Source organism: Nyctibius grandis, chromosome 5 (assembly GCF_013368605.1).
Source record: "Nyctibius grandis isolate bNycGra1 chromosome 5, bNycGra1.pri, whole genome shotgun sequence".
NCBI lineage: Eukaryota > Metazoa > Chordata > Aves > Nyctibiiformes > Nyctibiidae > Nyctibius > Nyctibius grandis.
The window spans coordinates 10,813,925-10,837,713 of record NC_090662.1 but is presented as its reverse complement, the minus strand read 5'-3'; the positions used below and the strand labels follow the sequence as shown (position 1 = coordinate 10,837,713).

The window sequence follows — 23,789 nt, the reverse complement described above, 5'->3', positions numbered from 1 at the left end:
CCTTCACATGGCATCCACGTGGTTTCTCAGTTGGACAAAATTTTTTAGAGCCACTGAAAAAAAACCTGCTACTTGAATTGCAGACAAATCGAGAAAAGAATGAGTTGAGACTAGTAGGATGTGATCATACATGGATCAGCACTCAGAGACCTAGGTGCCTACTTTGTATGTGTGTTTCACAAACGTTTGCTGACTGGTGGTAGAAGAATGGTAATAAATAGGAATTTTATGATGCTTTGCAGTTTTTAAATAGATGTTTTACTGGGCACTGATGATGTTCCTCATTCTCCTTCCCCTCCAGGTATGACCTTCCTAACTTATCTCCTCGATTCTCTCTCAGTGGTGGTCTAGTCTTTCTCTGTGGTTTCATTTTTTATCCATATATACCTGCAGCTCTTGATCTTTGTCTCAAAAGCACTGTGGAGAAAGAGAGATCTTAGGATTTTTTTTTAAATGGGAAAAAATTACACATTTTTTTCTCCTGTGCTCCTTCATAGAAATGCCTGAAATTTTCTGCAGAAAAAAACAGGATGAAACAGATACCAAATATAGAAAAAAGTCATTCCAAATGTCTAGACTTTATCTTTTATAAAACAAATGAAACGTGCTATTCTGGGAAATGTCAGGCAGCTAGGCATTGCTGCTGGCCCCACTAATAATATCCTGTACACGTAACAAAGAAGAGATGCATCAGCCAAGGATCATTAAAATAAGTTCTTCCTACTATATTTATTAATTAAATGTTGTGGTTTTCTTCAGGAAGCTCCATAGACATATTAATAGATCTGTGGAATTTTATTCATCTGAAACTTCTCAGTGTGAAGGAGTTAAGTCATCTTTCCAGAATTTGATTTTGATATCTGAATGATTTCCAATTCTGATAAAATAATGGAAAGGATCAAAACCTCTTGCACTACAGGCCCACAGGTGTGTTTCCTGGCACACTGGATGAGAACAGAAGGATTTTTTTCTTAGCTTGATCTGGATCAGAGAAGTGTGGCCTGAGCTTAAGATGATGCACATGTTGTTAAGACAAGGCTTTTCCAACTGTTCTGTTAAGTCTGTTACAAGCTATCTGAAGCAGTGTTTATGACTACAGTACTTGCAGTTTTACTGCTACAAGATGAACTGATAACTTTTAAAGGTTGTAAGAGTTTGTAAAAGTAGCCAGTTCTGTTATACAGAGAGAGGTAGCAGAGAACACATGAAGTACCTCAACACTGAGATGTTTATTACAACATTTTCAGTACTACTAAATATTAATTATGCACCGAGTAAGAGATCATTTGCAAAGGACAATAAAGAAAGAAACAGGATGGAAATAAGTAAAAAGGTTTGAAAGAGCACTGATGAGTAATTTTTTTCTGAGACTTTACAGTGTGAAAAATAACATTCAGAACTTAGAAATGGCAAAGGGTTGATTTTAAGACATTATGCCATTAAGCCAATATTGGTTTACGGCTACAAAAAATTAAAGTGAGAAGGAAAGTAATAGGAAAGGTTTTGATTCTAATTTAGATTCTTTTCAGGTTGAGCAATTTAGCTCACTGAATACTGAGCATGCTGATGAAAATTACTAAGGTTTCCCTGGAATTAATTAGCCTTAGTCATTGACATAGTCCTACAAATAATTAGGTCTCATATGAGGATCAGAATATAATTTGGTATTGTTTGGTGTTACAATATTTCCAGCCTTTACAATTTTAACTTCTTTTTCTTAAAGACTCCAGTTCTGGAGTTATGATTATTTAAAAATTCTTGGTTTTCTTTTAAAAAATAGAGACATCTAACTTTCACAGTACAGAGAGATGTGGGAAACATATGAAGTTCTTTAAATTATTACATTCATTACAATGCAAATTTGAAGACTACTGGACTGTAAAAGACTTCGAATTCTAGGGAATCTCATGAGTCTGAGGGGGATAGCTTTACATTACATTGGAAAAACAGTAGCTATTTCTGTATTTATTTAACCCAAAGAATATTGTCAAAGTATCAGAAAATAAATCCTATCATGTAGTGGTGAACGAAAGATGACAGAGCTTTAACTGTAAAAACAGCCACTGTAATAACAGCCTGTGCTGAGAGGTAGTATTAGATAAAGCTCAAAGAATTTGGGTTTAGGATTCATTTAATATGACCGCGAAGTTTGGATAATGTAGCAAAACACTGTTTTCAACCAAAGCCACCTGAAATTCTCAAGGGTACAAAAACATTCAGAAAAATGTTATGATCTTTTAAGATACTGCAAAAAGGATAAGTTCTAGGCCAAGTGAGTGTAAGGAATAAATTATCATGTTGTTTTGTATTATTATTGTTATTTTCCAATCTGATTCACCAGTTCCCTTGATGTGGACAGTTCTCATGCTTGTACTTCAACAAGAATCTTTATAGCTTCCTAATCTTCACTGGGAATATGTTGTGGTTATCATCAAGGCTGCCTGTTTGCTGTGTTTGTGGGAAAAATGTGCATGTGCCCTTCTATGTCCTACTTTCCTGTCACTGTTGCTGTAAAACTATCATCATTTTCAAATCTGTTGGTGCAGTGTGAGCTCTCTCAGCTGTGGGATTTATTAGGTGTTGTACTTGCTGTGTGTTTATGAGGTGCAGATAATGAGCTTGGTGCACTGCAGAATTAAAGGGAGCTCCCATCCAGAAGTACTTTCATCCTGTGGTGCCAATGATATCAGCTGCTGTATGTCAGTGAACTTTCACGTCTTTCCCCAGGAACTGATTAAAGTCAAAGCACTGGATCACAAGAACAGAACATTTTTGGGGCTCATTAAAACAGAATATTTTTATTAATATACCAAAAAAACAATAGGGCAAAACTATTGAGAGTATATTTTATAATTACTGATAATTTAACTTCTTTTTTGAAAGTATTCTAGAGAATGTGAATTTTAAACATAAATTAGAATGTGAAAAAATTTGAACAGAGAAGGTATCCTATGTGTATGAAAAGAAAGGGAAATAGAAATGGGAAAGGAGAATTATTAAGGTACCTTCTTTGATATCACTAGAAAAAGAATTAGGAGAAAGTTCAGATGATCAGAAGTGTTCATTGCCCATTTATGAGCTGGTTTGAAAAGCAATTAAACTAATAATTTATTATGTTCACAGTAGTTACACGTTTTTAAGCTGCAACACTTAGAATTATATCTGTGCTTTGATCTCTCTGAAGTTTAGGGATGCTTGAATCCATGTTTTGGACCAGCCACTGATATAATTAAACTATATTTGATTTGTAATTAAAGACACTTACAGCATCTCTTCCTTTAATTATGCATTCTTCTACCTGCAGAGGCGTACTAGGCCAATGAATCTGAGGAAAAAAACAAATAAACATAGAAAATCATTCAGTTGGCAGTCTCATCATGTCATTACAGCTTTTCCACTACTTTTCATGTGAGAGACTCATAAAACAAAATTATAGAATCATAGAACAACCCAGGTTGGAAGGGACCTCGAAAGATCGTCTGATCCAACTTTTCATGGGAAAGGGAGCCTAGATGAGATTATGTAGCATCCTGTCCTATCACATCTTTAAAACATCTAGTGATGGAGACTCCAACATGTCCCTGGGGAGGTTGTTTTAACGATTGATTGCTCTCACTGTAAAAAATGTCTTCATTTTCTCCTGGTGCACCTTGTACTCATTGCCCCTTGTCTTCTCCATGTTGCTCCTTGTGAAGAGAGAGCTTTGTAGAGTCCTTTTTGTAGCTGCCCTTTAAGCACTGGAATACTGTGATGAGTTCCCCCGAGCCTTCTCTTTTCCAGGGAGAAAAGACCTAACTCCTTCAATCTCTCCTCATAGGGCAGGTTCTTCAGCCCTTTGATCATCACTGTGGCCCTCCTTTGGACCCTCTCCACTTTGTCCAGATCTTTCTTGAATTGTAGGACCAGAACTAGACACAGTACTACAGGTGAGGCCTGACAAGCACTGAGTAGAGTGGGATGATCAGGTCACTATCTCTGCTAGTAATGCCCCTGCAGATGCAGCCAAGGATCTGATTTACCTTCATTGCTGCAGCTGTGCACTGCTGACCCATGTTCAGTTTGTTGTCCACCAGGACTGCCAGGTCCCTTTCAGCAAGGCTGCTCCCTAGCCACACAGATCCTAGTCTGTACTGGGCTCTTTGGTTATGTTGTCCCAGGTGTAGGGCTTTGCACTTGTCTTTTTACTTGACTCATCATACTATGTATACACTTTTTATTGTATGTTATAAAGTTTAATCAAGTTTCTGTTACCATTTGAAAAATTTTCAAGTAAAATATTCCAGTTTTATTTTTAAGTATCATCTCTAAAATTTTACAATAAGGTAAGAAATATTTTTGTTGGAACATAACTGTTTTGCTTAGGGTAACTCAGCAAACAATACTAGTCAACAGAATTTACAGGAAGTTAATGTACGGAACATTTTATATAAATTTGGTAGAAACATCTCTGCTAAATTCTCAGTGACTTTCAATATAGAATATTAATTTTGAACTCCTGATTTCCTGCTTTAAGTGACACTTAGGAAACAAAATGTTTTACAATGAATTTAATGAGGCTCAGCAATTAACCTCATGAGAGTAGGATCAGCTCTTCACAGTCAATTACTAGAAGTGAAGCCAAATTACACAAGCAAGATTTTTTCAGCTACCTACTGTATAAAATTTATGTTTCCTTCTAGATGCATGATTTGTTTGGATGAAAACAATGTTAAACAATGACTGAGTAGACTGGAATGATTACTTCATTTCTTAGAACTTTTAAAAGTGAAAATAAACACATATTCTCTTCAGTGATATCAATCTTGGCTGAAACCAAATAAGTATAAAAAAATGTATGTCATCATTAAGACATTTTTGTCAATAATCCAATCACAAATTATTATTCTATCTTGAAAACATTTCAAAATTAAGTTCTTCTTCTGCTAGGCTTTTTTCTTCCTTTTTTTTTGTAATTGAATTAACTTAGTTTTCTTGAAATAATTCTAACCCAAGAAAATCTGAGGATAAACTATAAGAAAAGTAAATTGCAAGAAAAGCGGGGATAAATTATAAATCCTAGAGGTCTAGTGCTTAAAAGCAAAAGGTCATCTATATGTTATTCTTGTCAACTTCGGCAGCCTGTCACAGTTTAGATTTGAGTGGTCAAATCAGACCACCTGTGTTCAGACACCATCTACATCCTGCAAGGAACCTAAAATTAATCAGAACATTTGTTTTCAGTCAGGTGGTCTTACGATCATCTATATATGATCAGAAGTAACTCTCATCTAGTCTTTGTATTGCTGCTGTGTCATCTGGGAAGGTACCTGAACTCTGCTGAACTCTCATGAGGGCACTCATGCAGTCGCCCTAGTCAGATCATTCCTGGTTCATTCAGTGCACAGCTCAGGGTCCACAGTCATTTACTTTACTCTGGCCAAGGATTGAATAGGCAACAGCCTGTCCTTAATCCAAAAGCCTAGAAGTTAGAAGATGTGAAATCTAGGATCTCCTGAGCCTAAAAGTTTGAAGTCACAGCCTTCACTTCCCATAGAAATGTTTGAACTAGTAGGCTAAAATGGGGGCTTTTGTCCATATCAGGTGTAGGTGGCTGTTAGGAACAGAGAAACCACAGAGGGAATAAAACACTTGACTCTATAACCTAATATCAAATACACTGTGTGTAGGTGATTATTTTTGTATTTGGATATGTAGTCCTAGTACTATTGAAAATATTTTATATGCACATTTTCCACTTAAGACATACTGAATTAAATGCATACACAGAGTTAAGAGAAAAATGCCAAAGAGGTAACTCAACGCCCTTGCTTTGTCTGGAATGTTGAACAGCAGCTGTGGTGTAAGCAACAAGAATTTGGTCCTTAGCATAGAATTACAGAACGAATCATAGAGTCATAGAATGGTTTGGATAGGAAGGGACCTTTAAAGATCATCTAGTCCAACCCCTTGCCATAGGCAGGAACATCTTTCACTAGATCAGGTTGCTCAAAGCCCCATCTAACCTGGCCTTGAACACTGCCAGGGAGGGGGCATCCAGAACTTCTCTGGACAACCTGGTCCTGTGTCTCACAGCCTTCACAGTAAAGAATTTCTTCTTTATGTCCAATCTAAATCTACACTCTTTCAGCTTAAAACCTTTGTCTTTTGTTCTGTCACTATAGGCCATCGTAAAAATTCTCTTTCTTATAAGCCCCCTTTACAATTGAAAGGCCACCATAAGGTCTCCCTAGAGCCTTATCTTCTCAAGGCTGAACAACCTCAACTCTCTCAGCCTTTCTTCACAGGAGAGGTGTTCCAGCCCCCTGACCATTTTCATGGCCCTCCTCTGGATCCACTCTAATAGGTCCATGTCTTTCTTGTACTGAGGACCCCAAAGCTGCATGTAGTACTCGAGGTAAGGTCTCAGGAAAGTGGAGTAGAGGGCAGAATCACCTCCCTCAACCTGCTGGCCACACTTTTTTTGGTGCACTCAGGATATGATTGTCTTCCTGGGCTGCAAGCATACATTGTCAGCTCATGTCCAATTTTTCATCCACCAATATCCCCAAGTTCTCTACCGCAAGACTGGTCACAATCTGTTCATCACCCAGTCTCTACTGATACTGGGGATTGCCTTGACCCAGGTGCAGGACCTTGCACTTGGCCTTGTTGGCCTTCATGAGGTTTGCATGGGCCCATTCATCCAACCTGTCAAGGTCCCTCTGGATGGCATCCCTTCCCTCTAGCGAATCAGCTGCACGACTCAGCTTGGTGTCATCCACAAACTTGTCTAGGGTGCATTCAATCCCACTGTCTATGTTGTGGATGAAGAAATTAAATTGTATTTGTCCCAATGCAGACCCTTGAGGGACATAACTCATTACTGGTTTCCACTTGGATATTGAGCCATTGACTGTAACTCTGAATGTGACCATCGAGCCAATTCCTTATCCATCTAATAGTCCCTCCATCACATGCATATCTCTCCAATTTAGAAGAAAGAATGTTATGGAGGACCATATCAAAGGCCTTACAGAATCTAGGTAGATGACATATGTAGCTATTCCCTTTTCCACTGATGCAGTCACTCCATTGCAGAAGGCCACTAGTTTAGTCAGGCATTTGTCCTTGGTGAAGCCATGTTGACTGTTTCTAACACCTCCCTGTCTTCCATATGTTTTGACATATCTTCCAGAAGGATCTGTTCCATGATCTAATGAGAAGCAGGGTATGTTTTCCTCAGGAGACTCGGCCCCCAGAGCCTGAAGTTAGGGACGGGGGGCTGTGTGAACCTCCCAGGATCCAGGAGGAGACGGTTAGTGACCTGCTGTGCCAGTTGGACACCCACAAGGCTATGGGCCCGGATGGGATTCACCCCAGAGTAATGAAGGAACTGGCAAACGAACTTGCCAAACCACTCTCTATTATCTACCGGCAGTCCTGGTTAACTGGAGAAGTTCCAGCTGACTGGAAATTAGCAAATGTAACGCCCATCTACAAGAAGGGTCGGAAGGATGATCCAGGGAACTATAGGCCTGTCAGCCTGACCTCGGTGCCAGGCAAGGGGATGGAACAGATCATCCTGAGTGCCATTACACGGCACATGCAGGACAATCGGGGCATCGGGGCCAGACAACATGGATTCATGAAAGGCAGGTCCTGCTCAACCAACCTGGTCTCCTTCTATGACCAAGTGACCCGCTTAGTAGATGAGGGCAGGGCTGTGGATGTAGTCTATCTAGACTTCAGTAAGGCATTCAACACTGTCTCCCACAGCATCCTCCTAGACAAACTGGCTGCCCGGGGCTTGGATGGGTGGACTCTTAAATGGGTTAAAAACTGGCTGGATGGCCGAGCCCAGAGAGTGGTGGTGAATGGGGCAAAGTCCAACTAGCGGCCGGTCACTAGTGGTGTTCCCCAGGGCTCAGTTCTGGGGCCGGTGCTGTTCAATATCTTTATAGATGATCTAGACATAGGGATTGAGTGCACCCTCAGCAAATTTGCAGATGACACCAAGCTGGGTGGGAGTGTCGATCTGCTGGAGGGTAGGAAGGCCCTACAGAGGGATTTGGACAGGTTAGATAGATGGGCCGAGATCAACACCATGAGGTTCAACAAGAACAAGTGCCGGGTCTTACACTTTGGCCACAACAACCCCATGCAGCGCTACAGGCTGGGGGAAGAGTGGTTAGAAAGCGGCCCGGTGGAAAGAGACCTGTGGGTGCTGATCGACAGCTGGCTAAACATGAGCCAGCAGTGTGCCCAGGTGGCCATGAAGGCCAATGGCATCCTGGCCTCTATTAGGAATAGTGTAGCCAGCCGGTCTAGGGAAGTGATCGTCCCTCTGTACTCGGCACTGGTGAGGCTGCACCTTGAGTACTGTGTCCAGTTCTGGGCCCCGCACTTCAAGAAAGATGTTGAGGTGTTGGAGCGAGTCCAGAGGAGGGCGACCAAGCTGGTGAAGGGTCTGGAGGGTCTGACCTACGAGGAACGGCTAAGGGAGCTGAGGTTGTTTAGCCTGGAGAAGAGGAGGCTCCGAGGTGACCTTATTGCAGTCTACAACTACCTGAAGGGAGGTTGTAGTGAAGTGGGAGTCGGCCTCTTCTCCCGGGCAACTAGCGATAGGGCAAGAAGACACAGCCTCAGGCTTCACCAGGGGAGGTTCAGGTTGGACATGAGGAAGAATTTCTTTACAGAAAGGGTTATTAGACATTGGAACGAGCTGCCCAGGGAGGTGGTGAAGTCACCATCTCTGGATGTGTTTAAGAAAAGACTGGACATGGCACTTATTGCCATGGTCTGGTTGACAGCGTTGTGTCAGGGCAACGGTTGAACTCGATGATCCCTGAGGTCTCTTCCAACCTGGTTGATTCTGTGATTATGTGATTCTGTGATTCTGTGATTCTATGTGTGCACAAACCTCTTGCAGAGGTGATGGAGGGCTTTGCTTCCTGGGCAAACCACTCCAATCAAAAAGGTAGTGTGTAACAGGAGCTACCCTCTGTCCCTATATCTACCACTGCTGCTAGGTATCTGCTTTGCAAAGTGACTCTTGCACAAATCCTTCTCCAAACAAGCCCCTAGTTTTGTATTGGTTCAGTCATATGTCTATTCCCTATTGGGGTATTTTTAATGGCCTATCTTAGCAAAAGATGCCTAACAGAAGGAGTAAGAAAGGCAGGCATCTCTGTACCTTTTCTGCAGGTTGTGCAGAGGTGTAGGGAATCTATCTTAGACACTCATAGGAAATTGCCTACCTCTAAGGCAAGTTCACGTTGCCTGAAGTAGATGGGTATGGATTATGACTTCAGTAATACATACCAGTCTCCTGAAGAAGCTTTTCTATACAGAAATTATTTTTTAAGACTCATAACTCTTACAAGGCTTTTGAGTCTTAACATAAATGAGCATTAAGATTTTAATATCTTCAAGATTATTTTAGAGACTAAAAAAACCTCTGCATATCAGATTTTGTTATCATAACAAATTTCAAAATTCAATTTTACATCAAAAATGTGTATAGTAAAAAAAGTTCTGCAAAACATGAAAAATTATCATCATGAGGATTTCTTAGCTTAGTTAAAACAACTGAGAAGAGCTGCTAGGACTGTTATGATCATTTGCCAAGAAATCTATAGTAAGTGGCTCAAGGTGTAATTACTGTACTTAATTATATTTGTGTAATTATTGCTTTTTTACTTAACTAGCGTAACATAGGCTGTGTTTGCACTGCATGGAAATCCAGATATTAATCAGCTTTAATGGTAACCTTTAACCTGCCACATATTATTTCTCCTGATGTTTATGTTTTAGAGTTATGACAACTACCAGCTTTAACTTTGAATTGATTCTTTGCCAGGATTATAATTTTTTGGCAAGCTGTCAATAACTATTGTTGGGAAATTTTCCTGTGCATCTAGACTAGAATAACATCACATTAGCATAGATTTACTGGGCTGCATGCTTGACATAATTATTGGCTTGGACATAAGTATTGGCTTGAACATAATTTTTCAAGGCTTTTCACCCCTGCAGGTTACTCTGAAATGAATTTTTAAATTGCTTGTTTCATGATGTTTTCTTATTTTGCACCATAATATTATCATCCTTGAGACCTGAATGATGTAATTTTAGCACTGTATTTAAAAGACAGGAAAAAGCTGCTTTTACATATACTCCTCATGGGAAAAAAATGGAATTATAAAGCAAGACAGAGAAAGCTCCTGAGCAAGTTTAATTGGAGCTGGAATGTTAATTAATGTCTTCATACAGCTTCCTTATTCAGTCACTAGCCTCAAAAAACAGGATGGCATAACTAACAAAAACTAATTTCAAGAAATTATATGAGCTTTATAGCACTTCATGACAAAATAGACTACTGTGCGAGCTAGTCTGAACTCTAGTATATGACAGAGCTATTAAGTAATTCAACTATCCCAGCCCTGGTTTAAGTCAGTAAATAGTGCTTAATTAACACATAACTTGTGTTTGGCTGAAGCACAAATTTTGCAAGAATATCCGGTTATGACTGGATATTATATATATGTATCAACAAATACATAGCCACCTTGCCTCTTGGGAGGTAATTCCAATGGATAATCAAACTCACTGCTAAACTGTATGCTTCTTATTTCAGTTTGAATATATGTACGTTCCTACACGGTGTTCAAAGGAGATACAAGCAAGCCCTGCTCTTGCAGACTTGTGTTCAGCCAGCTCTGGAATGGAAATATAGCTAGCTTCACTAGAGGCAGGATATTTTATGAGGGCTCTATTGTTTATTACAACAGAGACATAAGTCCTACTTTGGAGCTATCTCGTACTAGATTAGAAACAGAACATTGAAATCTGCCGGCACAAGCCTATTTACAGAAGTAGGAAGGATTCTCTTCAGAGCAAGGCCTTCACAAGCCCTTTGAAGCAGAAGCTGGGAAGAAAAAGTATCTGTAAGGAGTTTGTGGACAAATAGGAAGTGCAGTTTATTTTCATTCCAACAAGAGACGAAAATTAGAAACAAAGGTCATCCTTCTCTATGAGCTGTTAGATCAGTGATGATGAACTACTGGCATTGGTTCAAGTTTGCTGTCAACAAAGATCTGCTCTGGCACCAATTACAATGAACTGAAATGCTTTTTAAAATAAATTTGGCACCAGATATCACAGAAAGTTCTCTATCAGTGTGTTAGATCATTACAAGCCTTAAAGACTTTGGATCAAATCCCAAATATGTGTAAAGTTTGAGTCCAAAGGTGGTGTCAAAGGGAATGAGATCTTAGGAAAAACAAAGGTCACATGGAGGGTACCTCCAAAGCTTTGGCTTTACACAAGGTTTCAAGTACTTCTAGGGCTTTAGTTCTCTGTAAATACTGATATGCACATTTCATATTCTCCCTCATTCTTGCTACTGTCAGTGTTAGGGCATTCTTCATGTAAAACCAGGGCACATGAGTAACTTTGTTTCAACAACTTATGGTAATATGTGTTAAATATTCTAAGTAAGAATACTTCTGTGTCTATTATATGAAAGAAGAGACATAAAAAGTCCAAAAAAAATGCAAAGTAGGCAAAGGAATTATGATTTGACCAATGGAGAAGTGAGACTCTGTCCAAGATGACATGGAAGGTCTATGCCACAGTTCAGAGCTCAATCTGAATCTCTGAATTGCCCAGCGAATGCAGGAATAACAGTAGTAGTTTTCTTTCCTGAAAGATTTTTTCCTGTTTTGTATGTATCTTTTCTTTACTGAATATGAAAAGTGGTCAGGATAATATATGCTTAACATAATGTTGGTAGATATATACACAAACAGCTAATAGCTTACGTGAAAAAGCTGTAATCTACCCTTCAGAGTGCTGCTTTGTATTTGAAAGCTGAAGAGAACTGAACCTTAAGGAAAAATGTAGTCTATTAAATGAAGATTTATAGGATGCATACCTCATATGCATCACAAGTTGAGTTTTTTGGAAATGCTGGATTAGTTTAGCAGTCAATAGGTCTCAATGCAAAAGCATTTTATGTCCACTCAGCATTTTGTTGTTTTTATTTCGGGGTCTTGTAATGTGCTTTCTAGAACTGAATTATTTGGTCATTTTACAGCAGAATGGATACATCTTTGATTGGGAATGGGTTTTACTTTGGTTTTTAAAGAGCATATTCATATTCCAAATTGTGGAAAAAGTGATGGCAATGAATTAAAACACGTCAACTGTTTTCTCGAACACAGAAGATGAAAAAGATTTATACGAATCTGCCCCAAAGCTACCAACTTTATGAAACATCTCTTTGGCAGCTAATGACTCATCCCAGTTATCAGAGAGATAATAAAACCCAGGAACTTGCCTCCACCTTCACTAGATTATAACTAGTGTTTTAGATTAATTAAACTAAAGTCTTCAGTATGAAAGAAAAGGTCAAAGTCTAACCAACACACAGTCAAAAGCAGATTAATGGAGAACTTTTTGGTAATAATGAATCAACTAGTTTCTCAGTTCCAGGAACTCTTCACAGTATATCTCAGTAATTAAGCTCTCATAACAGAAATGTCTCATTCCACACTTTTTCTGGTAGTGCTGTGGGACAATCATGTTTTCCCTAGCTATCACTGAAAGAGATCTGCACTGAGTGAACACTGGGAAAAGAGAAAACGATTATGACATTTGTATTCACAGAATCACAGAATCACAGAATGTTAGGGATTGGAAGGGACCTCGAAAGATCATCTAGTCCAATCCCCCTGCCGGAGCAGGATTGCCTAGACCATATCACACAGGAACGCGTCCAGGCGGGTTTTGAATGTCTCCAGAGAAGGAGACTCCACAACCTCTCTGGGCAGCCTGTTCCAGTGTTCAGTCACCCTCACCGTAAAGAAGTTTTTCCTCATATTTATGTGGAACCTCCTGTGTTCCAGCTTGCACCCATTGCCCCTTGTCCTGTCAAGGGATGTCACTGAGAAGAGCCTGGCTCCATCCTCTTGACACTTGCCCTTGACATATTTATAAACATTAATGAGGTCACCCCTCAGTCTCCTCTTCTCCAAGCTAAAGAGACCCAGCTCCCTCAGCCTCTCCTCATAAGGGAGATGTTCCACTCCCTTAATCATCTTTGTGGCTCTGCGCTGGACTCTCTCTAGCAGTTCGCTGTCCTTCTTGAACTGAGGAGCCCAGAACTGGACACAATACTCCAGATGCGGCCTCACCAGGGCAGAGTAGAGGGGGAGGAGAACCTCTCTCGACCTACTAACCACACCCCTTCTAATCCACCCCAGGATGCCATTGGCCTTCTTGGCCACAAGGGCACACTGCTGGCTCATGGTCATCCTGCTGTCCACTAGGACCCCCAGGTCCCTTTCCCCTACGCTGCTCTCCAACAGCTCTGTCCCCAACTTGTACTGGTACATGGGGTTGTTCTTGCCCAGATGCAGGACTCTACACTTGCCCTTGTTATATTTCATTAAATTACTCCCCGCCCAACTCTCCAGCCTGTCCAGGTCTCTCTGAATGGCTGCGCAGCCTTCCGTTGTGTCAGCCACTCCTCCCAGTTTGGTGTCATCAGCGAACTTGCTGACAGTGCACTCTATTCCCTCATCCAAGTCATTAATGAATATATTGAATAGTACTGGTCCCAGTACCGACCCTTGAGGGACTCCGCTAGACACAGACCTCCAACTGGACTCTGTCCCATTGACCACCACTCTCTGGCTTCTTTCCTTCAGCCAGTTCACAATCCACCTCACTACCCGATCATCCAGACCACACTTCCTCAGTTTAGCTGCGAGGATGCTGTGGGAGACCGTGTCAAATGCTTTACTGAAATCGAGATAGACCACATCCACAGCTTTACCATCATCTATCCACCGGGTAACATCCTCATAAAAGGCTATCAAGTTGGTTGAGCATGACTTCCCCTTGGTGAAGCCATGCTGAGTGCCCCTAATGATCCCCCTATCCTTGATGTGCCTAGAGACAGCACCAAGGACAAGTTGTTCCATCACCTTTCCGGGGATGGAGGTGAGGCTGACCGGTCTATAGTTCCCCGGGTCCTCCTTCTTGCCCTTTTTGAAGACTGGAGTGACATTCGCTTTCCTCCAGTCCTCAGGCACCTCTCCCGTTGCCCACGACTTAGCAAAGATGATGGAGAGTGGCCTAGCAATGACTTCCGCCAGCTCCCTCAGCACCCGCGGGTGCATCCCATCAGGGCCCATGGATTTATGGACGTCCAGATTGTTTAATTGGTCCCTGACCCAGCCCTCATCTACCAAGACAGATTCCTCCTCTATCCTGACTTCTTCTGGGGCCTCAGGGGTCCAGGGCTCCTCAGGACAGCCTCCATCAGTATAGACAGAGGCAAAGAAGGCATTCAGTAACTCCGCCTTCTTTTTATCCTCTGTCTCCAGGACCCCCACCTCATTCATCAGTGGGCCTACATTGCCTCTAGTGTTGGCTTTACCTGCAATGTATTTGAAGAAGCCCTTTCTGTTGTCCTTGACCTCTCTTGCAAGGTTTAATTCCAAGGAGGCCTTAGCTTTCCTAGTTGCCTCCCTACATCCTCTGACAACAGACTTATATTCCTCCCAAGTGGCCAGCCCCTCCTTCCATGATCTGTACACCCTCTTCTTCCACTTGAGTTTGCTCACCAGTTCCCTGTTTAACCATGCAGGTCTCCTGGTACCCTTCCTTGACTTCCTACCTGTTGGGATGCTCTGATCTTGAGCTCGGAAGAAGCAGTCCTTGAATGCTAACCAACTATCTTGGGCCCCCTTACCTTCTAGTACCCTGTCCCATGGGATTTCCCCTAGCAATTGCTTGAAAAGGCCAAAGTTGGCCCTCCTGAAGTCCAGGGTTGTGATTCTGCTAGCTATTCTGTTCCTGCCACATGAGATCCTGAACTCTACCATCTCATGGTCGCATTCAAGGGAGCTAAGTCCCAGTGAGGTCACGTTTCTAAACATGCTAGGTCAAGCTCCATTTATTTCAGTTTCTCATCTTTTGCACATCATAAAAGCAGGCAAGCAAGCAAGAAGACCTTCCATTAATTTGTCATACTCTGCACACAGGTCTCATGACAGAGAGTATGGTTTCAGAGCAAATGGGTGATCTTCCATCTAAAAACAACAAGGAGAGCAACGAACTTCAGGAGTGTGTCCAGATGGGACAATGGTGGTTGGACAGAAGCATAAAGTGCTCTATCCTGTCATCTTTCCTCATACAGATTTACTGCCAAATGGGGAAGAAGAAAGGGGAAAAAACCCTTATTTTATAGAAGCAACTGCTTCCTAAATGTTTTCATATCCCTGAGGTCTAATATCTTGTCACAGGATATTAATAAATTTTATCAAATGGAAAAGGAGTTAAGTCATATCTCACTGTGGAGGAGCAAAACTCAGTGTGTAACATTGCTCTCTGAGGAGTTAAAAAATTATTTTTTTAGATAAATTCTCAAATGGCCTCCCTGAGTACATGCATTTCCCCATATCTAGGATTGCCTTTTCCAAACTGTTCATAAAAAGGATAAAGCATATTGTATCTGTTCACAGTAGAGGAACATGCTAATTACACTTGGAGATAAGCAAGGTTGCTTATGGTAAAGTCGACCAGTGTTGACATGAGAATAGTGATATTCCTTACAACAAGGGGGCAAAAAGAAAAGCATTTGAAACAGTAGTGGTCAGTGTAGTACAGGCAGCAACAAAAATCATATTTCTCCAGAGGGGTTTTATTTACTTACTTTTTCATTCATTATTGATTTGAGAATGAATGAAAATGTATCAAAATACCTTGGGGAAATTTCAAAAAGTAGATAAGGAAAACACTGAAATGTTTCAATACATTGTTTATCCACAGTCAAGATGGCTGAGGCAGGAGCAATACTCCTACCAGCTTCCTTTGCCACTGCATGCTTGAAATCCTAGCTGCCAAGGGAAGAAGTGAGTAAGGAAACCAAGGCTTACCTCAGCTCAAACTCCAGCCTCTCCAGTTCAACTGCCAGTTTGCCAATCAGTTGTGGTATCTATGATGTACCAGGCTCTCTGGTAAGATTATGACTTAAACCACTTTTTTCCCACAGACCACTGAGTACACTTCAGATGCCACTTTCAGTCACTACTTAAGAGCACCTCTGACACAAAGCCAATGCAAAATACGCTTCCTAAAGAAGGCTAAAAACTAGCTGCATGGTTTATGCTGCTATTGAATACCTCTTATAATTTATGTGCTAATTTCTTTAAGTTTTTTAAATGTTTTCTCTGTTGCTGTGGAAAAGTACCCCACAAATATCAGGGAGAAATTATTCCTTGATAATATATTGGAGACACAGAAATCAAGTATGTACTAAGTGCGAGATGTTCTAAACATCTGTAAACATGCTGAAAAACAGAGAGAGCGAGCTATATGTCCCCTAGATCTCTTCAGAGTGACCCTTATGGGTTATTACTAGGAAAAAAAAATGGTAATCAGTGTATTCTACCTAGATATAAACCTTAAAGTTCATGCACAAAACATCTACAAAAACTCCATTATCTCATTTCCAGACATGCAAACTGATATTCTGTGTTGCACATTATGACACAAAGTGACTAATATGCATAGCTTTTTACTCCACCTCTCGGTAGTTGTCGCTGACTCGATCCAAACTGAGGGAATACAACAGGTCTCTTCCTCCCACGAACAGTCGCTCTTGATACTCATCCAGCAGCATTACATGAAGACCAAGATATCCAAATGGGCTATGAAAGACTGACGTCCTGTTTAAATCCCAGAGCTCTGAAATACAATCAGAGTGTGCGTGATAAATACCAAACAGCTTAGCTTTCGTGGCTTCATTTTCATATCCTCCTAGGGAACTAGACAAGAAGTTGTGGGACATTAAAATGCTAATCGTATAATCTTTGAGTCAGAAAGAGACACAAAACACCTGGCAACAATTTTCAAAATGAGTCAGCTCTCCAGGAGGTTTGCGTGTGAATCTTTACATCATAATCTTTGTGCTCAATATATCATGAGATGGGGATGGGGGAAAATAAGTTTTCTCCTTCTCATTTTCTGAAAAGGAAAAACCACTGCTTAGGACATTAACTGCAAATGGGAAAAAATGAATGAACTGATGGAATTGAAAAAAAAACCTTGAAATTGTCTCCCTGTCTTTCCCTCAGGCATGTCAAACTGCAGGTTTTTACTGTACATACAGCATTGTTCTGGTTTTGCTCCTTGGGGAGATGGGGTTGTTTGTTTTAAGCCCAGCACTGTCTCCACTCAGTTCACTGAAAATATTGCCTCTAGATTCAGGGAGAACAGTATGAAATCTGTAAAATGTATATTCATAATTTCCCAGTGATTACTGATTTTATCAAGAAATACACTGACCAGATAAGGGGAGCTGGGGCTTAGCTGCACATGATCCAGGCTAAATTCACTTCCACAGAGAAAGGGAAATTCATCCCGTGTAATGTTGCGGAAACTTGGAATCAGACCTCAGGAAGGAAGAAATAGGCAAGCACAGGGGTCTTTCTGCACTCTCAAGCAGATGGTGCAGAGCACAGCCTGGCTCGCAGCAGGCCAGAGAAGCTGAAAACCATTTTTCTGTCGGGAAGCATCAAAAGAAGTAATTACAGAGAGTATCTTAGGACTGCCTCCAAAACAGCTTAGCTGGGACTGGGGGAAAGGAACTACGTTCCTATGTCTGTATTGTAGTGAATTTTTTTCATTTTGGAGAAACAAAAATCACTCTTGGTAAAAGCAACCAAATTCCTTTTAGCTTATCTTCACAACTATCCCTAAGCATAACTTTTCCAATTGTTTGGATGTGGCCCAGCAGCTGATGTTGGGAGAAGTGGGATTGTCCCAGAGCTAATGAAGACAACAAATGGGCCCTCATCCAGTTTGGAGTGGAGGGTCCAGCTTGTCTTCATTTGTCCATGCAGCATCTTGTCAGCCACATAGAGGACACAGCTGGTCTTTTGAAAGGGGACTGGTCCTATATGTCAGAAAAAGTCCTTGCACAGGTCTATCACTATGGCATCCACTTGGGATGCCATATATGCCATGCAGATATGTTGTGATTTTCAGAAATTGATGTATAACTTTAACCTGAGAATGCAGACTCATAAGGTACCTAAATATTAAACCACCAAAATTCATAATCATTCCTAAAAATTTGTCCTGTGTTCCCTGAGAAAAGGGTGTTCCAAACCAATGAGATTTGAATTCTATACTTGAATTTGAACTTGCCTTACCCATGAAAAGATTTAGCATGACCAATTTTCCTCATGAGATACCTTACTTATATCCTTAAGTATAGAAAAAAGAACAAATATCTTGAGCCAAGGCAGGAAGTTTAGCATTCAATGAGGATATTAATTTAATCCAACAAATTGCCACAATTTCCTTTTCTTTTAAATTATTATTTATGTTGTGTGCATGATAATAAGGGAATTTAATAATAGGATAAGTATGTTTTGTTCCATTTGTTGACTAGGTGTGATTCAAGTGAACAGAAGCTGAAAGCTGTTTCTCTAGATGATAAAATTTCTATCAAAGGAGTCATGCTAGAAATTCAGCCTCACAACTGATTTCTTTCATGAGCTAGCTTAAAAAAGAATCTGTTAATTAAAAAATTGTGGAGAATAATGTTAATATCTAGGCTTTCCATAACATTTTTTAACAGTAGAGGTTAAAACACTTTGTACCTGTGTGTGATTGGTCTCATTTAACAAATGGGAAAACTAAGTCACAGAGAGGAGCATCATGATGAGCAGAACAAGAGCCTTTTTTGTCTAAGCTTTGCATACTGGCCAGTGAACATATACACATTCTTTGACAGTGATACACTCAGTACAGAATTGCATAGCAATGAGGAAATAGTGCTTTCCAAGCAAGCTTCTCTCACCAAGCAAATCCATCAGATTGCTGTTTCAGAAGAATAGCAATGTTGTTTGTGATCAGATTAGAAAAGGAATGGAAGCAGAACTAGAAATATTCTTTTGGTCCTAAATAAAGCCACTTTTTATTTCCAAGAATAGAAAACATACAATATACTTTATTTTTGGGTCAGTCTTCAAGTTACAAGAATTGTATTTTAAATTCTAGTTATATACAAACCACAAAAGGATACTGTGGTAGCTTCCCCTGATTTATTTCCACGTTGTCCTGAAGGCAAATTTTTCATAAAAGAGACAATATTTCTTTACATAGATTTGAGATATCACTCGTGTTCTCTATGAGAACACAAGGCACGATGAACAGTCCTCTACCCAATCATGTACACTGGTAACTACTCATATAAGACTCAGTCCTGCCAAGTACACCTGCAACTCTCATTGTCTTAAATGAAAGCTGAGAATATTAAACACCTTTCAAGATCAAACTTGTAAAAACAGTTATTTCTAGGGCTACCTCCAACAAAGCTATACAGGCATGTTTTTGCCATGGGTGTAGATACAAGCACAGAAGTGAACCTGACATCTGGAAGGGCTGGAAAACACCAAGGAATGGGACCTGGGGAGCGATTTTGTTACTGAAACAAAAAAGTACTAGTATTATGTAGTTCCTTTGAAAGGTACTAGGATTTCTGGACATTGGAGGATACCTGAGATATTAGGATAGTGTAGGCAAATAGGATACAGCACCTTCTGAATGTCAGGAGAATGGGTGGGATATCTGGGAGTCTAAAATTGCACTAGATGCCTGTCTTTTCTAGGCAAGTGAATCTCACGGTGATCTGCCTTGACGTAAATGACCCAGATTTTGAAGCAGTAGAATTTCAATCATGTAGTGCTTTGCCCCTTCAGAAAAGCTGGTTGGCTTCAATATAGCACTACATGAATGCAGCTGTACTGCTTCCAGACTTGAACTGCTGCAGCCACAGGTGACTCATTTAATGAATTGTTCGTTCATGGATCGATGCACTTCGCAGTGTTGAGATACCCTCAGTCATTGAAATCAAGGAGTGAGATACTTAAATTCAAAGCTTAAAGCAACTTTCCACAAAATCTACCCTCAGTTACCTTGAAGAAGCTTATGTTTGCAGGGGTCACCTTGTGACTGTAAAGTTCTCAAGGTGTCGAGTTGTGCTCCTGCGCATGCCTACATGCTTAATTTGAAAAATTCAGTTTCTAGATCATGCCTAAACTTGAGCATAACCCAAAAAGAGGTTCTTCTACTTAATACTAGGATTTAATAGCTACATTTATGCTGAGCACATCCAGCACCCTTACAAGATCAGGTGCAACTGCACTTTTCTTCAAGATCTTGGCCAGAGAAAGTACAGCGCTACCTAACATTTTTAAAATATTCTAGTGGCTAAATCGGTCACCTGAGAAATAGCAGACATGAGCTCAATTTCCTTTTCTAAATGGATTGAAACCCAGATTGTTCTCTCTCCATAAAGAGGTCTCATCACAAGCTATTAACTACTAGATGGGTAGGGAAGGATGGATGCTTTCTCCATTTCCTCTTGAAGCTGTGAAACAAAACAGTCAAGCTTCAGGAAGAGTGAACAAGCAGTAACATGACTCTAATTTAGTAGTTAAATTGCTTTTCTGGGAAAGAAGTTCTGACTCTGGTGCTCAAAATACTCTATGCATTTTATATTAAACAATGGATACAGTATATAAATTGTTTTAGCATATGGACTAGAAACCCTCAGCTCCTCTCTCACATGGGAATGGCTAAATATTTCAGCTGAGTAAAATTTTTCCTTTTATTGAGTTTCTTTAGATTTTTGTGACAAAAAGCCCTTCCTCTATAAAGATCTCGTGTAAAGAAATGAAAAGCAAGCGAAAAAGAGGATTAATTGTTCAGGACAAAAAGAGAAAAGACCATTCCTACTTCTGTCTTTTGGTAGAAACAGAGCTTCAAGTTGCCTCGCTGTACTGATCTTTAAATTTGAGAAAATGTTTTTCAGTTTTTGTACTACAGTATTTTGTCATTTTAATCTAAAAGCTCAACACCATAACTAAACCCACACCATTACAGTACAAACAGTATTTTACTCAACAAAGGAAGGACTGCTTCAATATTTATATATTCTTATATGGCACTTCACTTACTTGTGAAAGCCTTAAAGCAAGTCTGGGCTGTGAGATTATATTTCGTAAGAAAAAAAAATCTTATTTCTTGCTGTTTTAAATGCCAAGAACAAACCTGAAGTTTTGTTATCAGTCTGCCAGAGCTTGCTGGCAAATATTCAGACTTATCTTTCTTACCATACTTTCTCTTATAGCACATCTACTTTGGTGAACATATTCATATTCACACAAATCCTCTTCGACAAGATGGATTATGTTAACCATTTGTCAAGCAATGTTAATTATATTCATAATAGCTGATTTCTTGAATGTTTTAATGATCAGTATGTAATTATTTCTGATGTCTAAGGTTGTGTTAAAACAGCCATTTCTTCCATTACAAAAAAATGAATGAAGTCACCCTTTTATTATGTTATTTCAATATTTTTTAAATGTAAATTTTTGATAACTAAAACATGCTTAGGACATTAAACGCAAAAACCTTGTTGCTGCTACACAGCAGCCAGAGTATAGTGAGATCTCATTTATAACAGGTTCTCAGAAAGCACGTAGTGAGTAAGATACAACTTTGAACCTTGAATATAGACAAATATCACTACAGATTTCTTTTTTTCAGGGAGTTAAAAAGCTGCTGTTGCTCTGCTCTGTTTTTCATAGCATTACATCATCACAACTGCACATCTATTGCTTTTGCCCTTTTTTGCCCTCATAAAAATCTTTGGTTCCCCTTTTAAATTTTACAGAAATATAGTCTCACCTCCCACACTACTTCATTCTGCAGAACATTCTTCTGGCAAAGAAGTTTTCCAGATGCAGGGCACTGACAAATGAGTGTGGCACTTTGAACATGTTGAGTACGTAAGGTAGATGTCTCAGTGCTGCTTTACAGGAAGAGGTAACGGCTGGGGCTGCCTTCTGTCCCCATCACTAACGTAAAAGGCCACAGATATAAAGTCTACGTAATGTGAACACCTGAATGATATTTTATGTTTCCAATTATCAGCATAGTCTTGGAATATAAATAATACAGTGGAACAAGTTTTATAAGAATTTGGTGAGCCTTATGTAATTTTAGTTAATTCAGCTTTTTGCTATATAGCTGACAAGTAATAACCAAAGTCTGCTTACATGTGACAAGAAAGGAATAGAAACAAAAAGGAGGAAAACCAAAAAGGAGACATAGAGGAGAACCTGAAACATCTGTGACACAGATTAATAGTAAAATCAGGTTAATAGCATGATCAGGCAATGCAAGTATCCTTCAGTTTTAAAACGCCAATACTTTAAGGCAGATTACTATTCAAGGGTACTCTAAAGAGTCATCCATCACAAGGACAAAAATATAATATTACAAGTGGTTGGAGGTTTCTGACAAGGTTAAGACCTCTAACTGGCAATATTCTGTATAAAATTGGTAACAAGAGGCAGAAGTTTTCTTCCTAGGGAAAAAAAATAGAGAAAAAACCTCACCCAAAAAAAACTATGCTTCTGAATAGGAGATAATGCACTAGCAATTTTTATGTTCTTGTGGTCACAGTCATCAGTCACCTATATTGCTGCAAAAATAATTATAAAATCATCATAGTGATTGTCAGGTAGTGGAAGGATGGATACACTAACTAAGGTGAACCAGCAAGTAACTGAACCGGCTGAGCAATAGAAAAGGGGAGAGTGTAAATTGGCCAGAGATGACTGAAATCAAAGCTGCTGCATGGGATTTGTTAGCAAAATCTGAGCCAAGAACTTTAAAGACAGAATTAATTGCAAATAGCAAACTAACTAAAAAAACTTGGTAGTAGTAATGCTGAAAATTGCCACTATATTTTTAAAAAACAGTTCTTAGGATATTTCAGTATCTTATTTGGGGAACATGCATCAGTATGAGATAAACTTAAAAGGCTGTGAGGGAGGCTGAAGTATGAACTTTCACTGCTTGAGGTTTTATCTGTGTGGCTGCCAGGCAGATGCCTCAAAAGCTTGGCAGGGTAGGAGACACAAAGCAAAGTCTAGTAACGACAAGCAAAAACCATCAGTCCATAACTACTCTCACATGATTCAACCTCTGCTCTTAACAGCAGGTGAGTTTGGCTATCTAGATATGCTTGCAGAAACTAATTGGCGTCATGAGGTGAGCTGGTGCAGCAAAGTCCATGAATAATATTGTTTGTTGGGTGCTCTTCCTCTGAATGTGTGGATCTAGTGATGAAGTTTAAATTACAGCGAAAACTTCAAACAAAGAGCTTTCCCTGTGAGTTTGTTTAAATTACAGAAGCAAAAGGTACGGTTTGGGCAGACAAGAATATTTTCAGTCTGTATGCAATACAAAACTCTCTTCTCTCCTTTTTTTCTAAGAATATTGGAAAAACCTATAACTGGAACATGTAATAAATCATAGGGTATATTTTTGTTTCTTCTAATTATACTCAGTTTATGGCAGAAAAATTTCAGTGGAACTTGAAAGTCCTTAACACAGCTAATCATATTAGCTCATGTCCTAATCCTTAATATTTCAATTTCAAGTTATTATATGTCACTTACATACTGTGACATGTATACACTCTGTCACATCTAGCAAATATTTAGTTTTTCTTCCCTGCTGGCAAAATAACGTATTCAGTTAGTCCCACTGTAATTGATCTGGTTTTAGTTACTAAACAGCAGAAATATAACCATTACAGATCTACCAGGGCTTATAGTATTGATATGCTACATACTACTAAAAAAACAAAGTATATGCTTACACTGTGTTTCATAATGTTTCTAGTTCTTGCTGGAAACTTCTATGGTGTA

At 39.7% G+C, this 23,789-nt stretch overlaps 1 protein-coding gene across 1 annotated transcript in view; it reads right to left on the bottom strand.

The window, feature by feature from the left end:
* The window catches only part of SEMA3E (semaphorin 3E), a 160,219-nt gene that overhangs the window by 62,737 nt on the left and 73,693 nt on the right, over positions 1 to 23,789 (bottom strand). The window contains exons 2-3 of the mRNA XM_068400746.1: positions 16,577 to 16,737; positions 3,266 to 3,325 (exon numbers count right to left, since the gene is read on the bottom strand). Coding sequence (XP_068256847.1) covers positions 3,266 to 3,325; positions 16,577 to 16,737 — 221 coding nt within the window. The remainder of the gene's footprint in view (positions 1 to 3,265; positions 3,326 to 16,576; positions 16,738 to 23,789) is intronic.